At 33.9% G+C, this 9,139-nt stretch overlaps 1 protein-coding gene across 1 annotated transcript in view; it reads right to left on the bottom strand.

Annotated features, from left to right (window-relative positions):
* Positions 1-9,139, bottom strand: part of LOC106471359 (sodium/glucose cotransporter 4-like) — a 27,991-nt gene that overhangs the window by 15,150 nt on the left and 3,702 nt on the right. Inside the window, exon 3 of the mRNA XM_013931959.2 lies at positions 749-856. Coding sequence (XP_013787413.1) covers positions 749-856 — 108 coding nt within the window. The remainder of the gene's footprint in view (positions 1-748; positions 857-9,139) is intronic.

Raw genomic sequence — 9,139 nt, 5'->3', positions numbered from 1 at the left:
CTTTAGCGGTGTCGAATGTTTTGATTGGTTCTGTCTTGTTTCTTTAGCGGTGTCGAATGTTTTGATTAGTTCTGTCTTGTTTCTTTAGCGGTGTCGAATGTTTTGATTGGTTCTGTCTTGTTTCTTTAACGGTGTCGCATTCAGTATGGACACCAAAACTAAAGAAACAAGACGGAAGCAGTTAATTTAAAAATTCAATCTCACAAGAGTAGTTTTTAACTCTAAATGTCGAAAATATTTTGAAACTTTTAAATTTCTCAAAATAATCCCAATAAATAATTTTGTTTGTAGAAATTATATCTTTTGATAATAATAATTATAACAGCGTTTGCCATCTCAGTCTTTGGAATATATGGAGTTATCTTGGAAAGTTTTGTTTTTTTAATGGAAACAAATTACATATATCTCGCTTTTAAATGCTGGACGAAAAAAGTATTTAATACATTTTATAAAATAAATATAAGACATCTCAAAATGAAATGATTTTCCCGTTTTTTAACAAATAAAAATAGAAACTACTTAATGAGAAATGTAGTTATTTCTCCATCTATATATCTAATAAGAAAAAATTCTACCAAAAAAAACAAACAATGGGACATTTCTGTTTACATGTCTCCCAGTGGCACGGTGGTATGCCTGCGGACTTATACCACTATAAACCGGGTTTGACACCCGTTGTGGGCAGAGCACGGATAGCCCATTGTGTAGCTTTGTGCTTAATAACAAACAACGACAACTGTTTACATACCGTGAGGCATTAAATGAATCACCAGTAACGGGTAAGCAACATTAGTACATCCGTTTTCACTTCCACATATTTCCTTACATACTTCCGGTTTGGAACAGCCAATCTCGTCTGCAAATAAATAGCAGTTTTATTAATTACAAAATAAAACTTTCATTTATATGTTCATTTATTCAGCAGACGAAATATTTGTAGTTTTTACAGGAACTGATAGTACTATAAGAAAGTTGTTTAGCAACGTTACCTGGAAAACAACAACAACAACAACTACAAAATAAAAGTATACGTATTGTGTATTTATTTGTTGAGTTTCGCGAAGAGCTCCATTATCCATGGACTAGTCAATACCACCCACCGCCAAATCTGGAACTACTCTAATCGAATATTGAGGTTCACCTTCACATAATAATACCCCCACGGCTGCAAGGGTGAGCATGTTCGACGATGGGATTCGAACCCGCAGATTGCGAGTCGAGTGTCATAGCTACTAAGCCATATCAGGCCCGTGCGTATGGTTAAGATACTAGAAAAAGAATATGAAAAAAAAACAGATTTAATGACAGATAATCATAAAAGTTACTGTTTATTACACTGGACGTAAACATAATTAAAAGAAACAAAGGGAAAATATATAGACTGATTAATAATTTTTGTAAACATTGCATGATCACATTAGATACAACTGCAGGGAACTGGAATTAAAGCAAACAAATCTTAAAATGTGTATAATTACTTCTATGGCAATAAAAGAAGTATCTACAGGTTCAATTATTTTTATTAAAATTAGCTGGAAATTTTTTTCCTTTTCAGTTGTTAGAAAACTATAATGCTGTCTACGAGTTAATAAATAAAGCTTTCGTGACCAACCGGGTACCACTCTGAATCATCCTAACCTAATATAATGTATAGGGACAACAAGGGACTTATTGGTAAACCTAGGCCGTCCCATCTTCTAACCTAAACTAAAACTATTATATAAAAGAAAAACTCTGAAAGCAAGCCCTTATCGTTCATATAGTTATCACGCTTTCTCTTAAACTCGTTTAAATTTACTGTCTCCACAACATCCGAAAGCAACCTGTTCCAAAGACCAACCACCCTGTTAGAAAAATAGAACTGACTTAGCTGAAGATAACTCCTACACTGCCAAAACTTATACTTGTGTCCGCTAGTCCTACTATTCTCATCATTAGGTATGAAAAAAGGTGATGGATCAACACTATCAATTCCCCTAACAATTTTAAACATTTAAATCAGATCTCCTTTAACTCTTCTCTTTTCAAGATAAAACAATTTCAGAGGTCTTAACCTCTTCTCATTCTAGTATCCCTCCTCTGAACCCTATCCAACAATTCAATGTCCTTCCTAACGTAAATAGCCTAAGACTGGACACAATACTCCATATGTGACCTAACCAGTAACCTATACAATGAAGTTATAACCTCCTTAGACGTCTATTCAATATTTCTATACATACAACCTAAAATACTATTTGCCCTACCACTAACAATAGCACACTGCTTGGATGGCTTAAGAGACTAATCAACCACGACACTAAGATCATTCTCTTTCATAACACTGTTAAGGTTATTCTCATCCAAATTATACTTATAATTCAAATTATGATACCCCACATGTATTATCTTGCATTTATCATAATTAAAACCCATCTGCCATTTATTTGCCCAACTCACTAAATGATCTGAATCCTCTTCACAGCTAGACCTTAATATTATCAGAAAATTTAAGTAGTTTCTTGATCATTCCTTCATCTATGTCATTGATGTAGATCAAAAAGAGCAAAAGCCCTAAGGCTGAGCCCTGAGGTACCCCACTTGTGACATTAATCCAGTTTGACTAAACTCCATTTGTAACAATCCTCTGCTTTCTTCCATATAACCACTCTTTTATCCAATTAGCTAGCTTATCACCCACACCTATAGAGATAATTTTTATAAGCAATTTATGTGGCACCTTTTCAAATGCTTTCTGAAAATCCAGATACACCTTTACCCTCATCTACATAAGTAATATTCCTTTTAAATAATGTCAAAAGATTTCTTAGGCAAGATTTTCACTTAGAGAAACTATTTTCACTATCCAATGACATTCTAAAGTTTGTTAAATGACTTTGCAAAGCATCTGTTATCAGACTTTTCAAACCTTTTCGCACCACTGATGCAAGACTAATAGGCCTATAATTACAGGGACAATTTTTATCGTCTCCCTTGGAAAGAGGAATAACATTAGCCAACTTCCAATCCTCTGGCATCTGCCTACTATTCAAGGACTTACAAAAATATTAGTAACTAGTTCACATATCCAAATCTTAACCTCCTTCAATACCCTTGTGGAAATATTATCTGGCCCAAGACCCTTATCGTTCGTTAAACTTCTCAATTTTTTCTTCACAAGCTCAGAATTAATGCAATAATCTTGTTTCCATCTATCAACTGTTCAATATGAGGAATACTGCTTCAATCTTCATTAGCAAAAACCGAAGAAAACGTAGAAGCTAATTAGTAGATTCCTTGACCAATTGGTGAAAAAAGAAACATCTTTAACAATTACTAATACCTTTCTCCTTCATGGTTTAACTTTAACATTTCCCAATCTCTATGCCTGCAGTTAAAATCATCCATAGTTATGACCTCATTAGCAGGTGAAATCTTAATTTCACTGTAAAGTTTCTCATTAATTTCATCAGTATCATCTGGTGGTCTGTAACAAATTCCCACTAAAAGCCTTTTCCCTTTATATTCGTTAATGGAAAACACAAATTGATACAATTTCCTTGTTATTATCTTTGTTATCCTCAACTTCAACTGAGTGTAACTCGCATTTTACGTATAAAGCCACTTCACCCCTTCTCTTTAGTACTTTATCCCTATGTAAATACCTATAACCCTGTATTTCAAAGAAATTTTTGTCATCAATATCGTCTACATTTAACCATGCTTCAGTTATTCCCATTATATCAAAATTCTCCGTTCCTACCAACACTCTGGAGTCATTTGTTTTATTTCTTATACTTCTAGCATTGCTATAATAACAATTAAGCCTACCTTAGAACTACTTTCATACTCATTTCTCATGAATTTCGACCATTGTTACCATTGGATATTTGGTTTATTAATCGTACCAATGGTGTTTACAGACACTTAGATGAACAAGTTTTATTTGCACAGTTGTTAACGTCACAGTACTATGTGTAAAATCATTTTTGCCTTACCAGTTACGGAAGTATCCTTGTGTGGTTTGACCTAGAACTAAATTTCTTTGGTCACAACACACCAGATTTTTATTGGAAGATGGCTGCTGAAAATTCCACCCACCTTTTGTTTGTAAACAAATCAAATTACTAGCCAGAGGAATATTTTAAATATATAACTGATGCATTGCTGCCCTCTTAAGTCAGAAGTTATTACTAGAGCTGGAAGAATTATACTATTAACTTTTGGACACCAGTTTGTAAACAAAGAAATTAACCGTGAAATAATCGGCAATATTTACTCTGCAAGACATTTAGCTGAGATTATTAACTGAAATTCTGTACTGTATTGTATATAAATATATTAAGTGCGAGTCTTTGTGTTGTTTTTATTAATAGATAGGTGGCACTAGTTACCATTGGATATAATACTCTAAAAGTTGCATAAGTTCTCGATATCACTTCTATACTACTAGAGGCTCTACTTGTTCCATGCAGACTTCTTTAGATTGCCACGTTACCTTCAAAATTAAGAGGCTCAAGGTCATTCAAGGTAAAAAATGACAGCCTGCTGAAACTACCATGAAGAACCTCTGAACGATATGATTTTAAAAACTTTTTGTTGTAAATTATGCGATGATTCTTAAAGATAAAAAAATTCAGGGAACTTACATAGTGGTGACCATAATGGATAAGTTTACAACATAATACGTTTTGTTATATCTTTCCAAAGGTATTCTTCAGACTTAAAAAGCAGGCAACGGTTTAATAACCGGTATTATTATTTTTTAAACCAAAAATACTATTTAATTTTTTTTTCATTCTAAAGCCATATTTGTTCTTATTGAAGAAAAGTTTAGATTCAAAATTGAACTGATTTTATTAGTTATTAACTTCAGATAAGTATTTAGATTCATAGATCAAAATCTGTTTGGTCTACTAACTGACTTCGTTTATATCTAAGATAGTTTTTTTCAGGTGAGAGGTACAGTAATGGAAATGATTAAGGAAACGCATTAGTGATATATACAGGGTGTCCATAAAGTCTTTTTACAATTTAAAAAATTTATTATAAAGGCAATGGATTAGATATCTTTATCAGACTTGTTCTATTGTACTCAGTGGTTTTCAAAGTTTTTTTACCTCATTTAATACATCTCTATATGGGCACCATTAGTCGCACGAAGCACATCAAGACGGTACTCGATTTCTTGCCATGTTCGCTGTAGCATAGCCTCATCAATGGTTGCAATCGCATCTGTTATCTTTTGCTTTAGTTCAGTAATGTCCCGTATCTTTGTTCGATACACGATATCTTTAACATAGCCCCATAGAAAGAAATCCAAAGGTGTGATATCTGGTGAACGTGGTGGTCACGGAATTGGTCCATCCCTTCCAATCCAACGGTCTGGAAATGTTTGATTGAGGAACTCACGAACATGCAGTCCCCAATGTGGTGGGGCACCATATTGCTGGAAAATGATGGTCGGTTGAAGGTCCTGGAGTTGTGGTGCCACATATTCAGTCAAAAGGTCAAGATCGACATTTGCAGTAATTGATCTCTCGTTGAAGAAAAATGGACCAATAATTCGATTGCATATAATCCCACACCAAAAATTCACTTTGGTTTTTGATTAAAAACTTTGAAAACCACCGAGTACAATAGAACAAGTCTGATTAAGATATCTTATCAATTGCCTTTGTAATAAAATTTTTAAATTGTAAAAAGACTTTATAGACACCCTGTATATACATGAGTCACAAACAATGAATAGTGAAACGTAGGTGGTGAATTTTTAATGGTGCTAAACATTGTGGAAATATATACATATAAAATGACAGCAAAATAAATCATTCAGTGCACTGGTATTTTGTATATCAACTATTTTGCTTTAAACACAGCATTGCACCTGATTTTCATGCTGCCATACTTAGCAATGTACGATCGTGAAATGTTGTTCTGCAAGATATTAGTTCTCACAATTCAGATGGGTTGTTTGGTCGCTTTTATGGCCTTCTTAATTTTTACATAAACCCATACAGCTTCAAGAATGTTCACGTCAGAACACTGTGTAAGCCAAGCTATGGTTGTGGCTATTCAATCGGCTTAATTTATCATCAAAGTATCGCTTCACCGCATTTATTGTATGACAAGAATAAAAGTCCGTCAAAAATGACGGGAAACCATTGTTGAATGATTAATAAAATTATAGAAATAAACTAAAACGGATTCGTCTATACCTCCAACATGCACCTACACTTCACTTATTTCGACTGTACAAAGGATAAAAGATATTTGGTAGTAATAAACGTTTATTTTACTTTATGTTTTAAGGCCAAGTAGATAATATATGTTTTAAAATACCAAAATAATATTTATTAATTAACATTTATTTACCACTTAAAACTTTCTAAACATGGACTCTATAACGTTAGTAATAGTAGGCCTATTTGTAGTTTAATTTAAGAATAAGGCCTAATGCATAAAACGTAACATAAGGCTTAGCTTAAACATTACTTGGTGAATTTTATTTTGCTTTTGGCTACAACTCAATGTCATAAAACTTTCTAAACTCGGACTCTATAACGTTAGTAATAGTAGGCCTATTTGTAGTTTAATTTAAGAATAAGGCCTAATGCATAAAATGTAACATAAGGCTTAGCTTAAACATTACTTGGTGAATTTATTTTGCTTTTGGCTACAACTCAATGTCATAAAACTTCTGAATTAAACTATTTTGCTGTTATATCACCGAAATTATCAAAAAGAATAAAAAACAAACCTGAACAATTTAAACTACAATTCGTGTGTAACAGAACATATTTCCCTAGCTTTTCTCTTTCTATTGTTTATAGCCCATTTCAGCCTTTTGGTTTAGTTTCCTTTTCTCAGCAACTGGTTTTGAGCAGCTTGCGCGTTCAATAAAACCCCTCAATATCTTGAGGTAACATTCAGTCATTTATTTATAACAAGGCTGTTGCGAAAATGTTTACTCGACCGTCGTTAAAATGATGGATAACATACACATAGATGCTTACCATCACTATTGGAGAGCTTGGTTTTCTATTCCAAACACTGAAATAAGTAAAGATTGCAGTAATATTCAATTTACTCTTAATGATATTGAGTAATGATAGAGTACTGTCTTCAATACAACGAAGATTAAGGCTACTTGTTAATAATAACAATAAAAAAGTCTTTACTCTTTATTTATGTATACGGCTTGACTCGATTATCTGTCTCTATCTCCCTGTCTGCTATTCAATTCTTGCCGTCACTTATTTGCCGGCTTATATACTGTAAAAGCGCGAGTATAGCAAACGCTCGAGCCTTCACGAACGTTCGAGATACTCATTACGTGTTACCAGCGTCACGTGACTTCCGCTGTCGTAACAATATATATATACAAAATGGCCAACCCGTTATTTTTGACTGGTCGGGAAGCTAGTTTGTGATAAAATTACCGTTGAATTATTTCAATGGGAATATACGGGTCTGTCTTTTTTATATATTGTTACGTCTCTGGTCGTTTGTTAATTTCGCGAATAATTTCTTTTGGATGAAACCTTAGCGATACAAGTCCTTTCTTAAATAAAACTAGTTTATTATTTCTCAATACAACTTTGCAATACACTTAATTTCCACAGTCACTTTAACTTAAACACACACTATAATTTACAACGATTCACGCACTTTACTTCTAAACTAAAAAGAGAGGAATGACTAGAACAGAAATAGCTCATCAACAAAGTTGGTATCCAGATCACGCTTGTAGAAGTTCTAATGGAATCAAGGTCCATCATTGGAAAGTTTAATAAAGAATCCAAACAGAGACCATATTTTGCTGTAGGCTGCTAGTCGATGTTACAGACTTACCAAAAGCCTGTCGATACACTACTGAAGAGCCTTACAACGAAAAGCCTCCTTTGGTGTCAGCTCATGAAACGTTTAGTGACCAGTATCCAAAACATATAAGATTTGTGAGACGACTTTGAGTCATAGTAGTCCGTTGCAAGATTTTGATCAGCTTCATAAAAAGATCGTTCACCAGAACAGTTAGTGATAATTAGTGTGAGATAGATGTACAAAGTAATTTCTGTGTTAGGAAAAGTAACCCGAATATCATTGTCAAGCATGACATTATACACAAGTTGTTCTAAGCTAAGCCTTCTTTTTTCCATAACGAGTGTTGAATAGAACATTTTTGGCAGTATTGACCACACTGATATTATTCACACATTTGCCAGCCAAAAGGCACGCAAAGCATTGCTTTGAAGTAAATAGCATACATATGTAAATTTGCTATAATCGTAAAATAGGGGGGTGGGTAAATATGGAAATATAAATATGTGGGGCCATTCGCTGAGGTTTGCCAAGGGCCCCATAAGTGTTTAAACCGGCATTGAGAATCGAGTGGGTTACATTATTGAGATGATTGATATACGTATAAAGACTTATAAAATCAAACACTGTGCTGGTTTAATTCATCACTATGTACTTAATACCGGACATACTTGTAGACATTAATGCTGTGGCGAGCTACTACGCATTTCACCCGTGGCGCCACAGGCGACATGTTCGGTTCACAGTCGATATTCGACTGTGCAATAGTGTTAAGATACGAAAAAAAAAGAAGAAAAAAAACATTTCTAGGAAATATATTTGAACAAACAAATTGTAAAATGATGTGAGGTCAAAGGGCCCAGCAATTCAAAAAAAGAACCTTCATTATCCTTCATTTAGGCTAATAAATTTACATTGTTAGAACAGCAGTAGGCTCTGAAACTAAATTCCATATTAAACCAGAGAAATGACTCAAAAAATAATTATGTTGAAGCTGGGAATAATTCACGCAAACATTAACAAAGTAATAATCAAGATTTGATATTGAAGAAGACTAACGAGTCAAAAGTTCGCAAGTTGCCATCTACAAGTGGAAATCGGTGAGTTTTCATGTGAAAGATAACTGGAGAAATTAAAATCGCAGCAAACCTTTGCAACTCTGGCCTTGGAGACCAAAGTCCACGCATGGTGGAGAGTGTGTGGAACGTTTGTAGAGACGTGTAGTGTAAGCTTGAACTCATCGTCTTTCATAAAATATATATACAACGGCGATTTTGGTGTCTCGAACAACGCGTAATAATGGTCATCAGACTGAGGATGTTTAATGATGGAAGAAATA

The sequence above is a fragment of the Limulus polyphemus genome, unplaced genomic scaffold, assembly GCF_000517525.1.
Source record: "Limulus polyphemus unplaced genomic scaffold, Limulus_polyphemus-2.1.2 Scaffold4567, whole genome shotgun sequence".
NCBI classification, from domain to species: domain Eukaryota; kingdom Metazoa; phylum Arthropoda; class Merostomata; order Xiphosura; family Limulidae; genus Limulus; species Limulus polyphemus.
The sequence above is the reverse complement of the archived record's forward strand: the minus strand, read 5'-3'. Positions and strand labels throughout refer to the sequence as shown.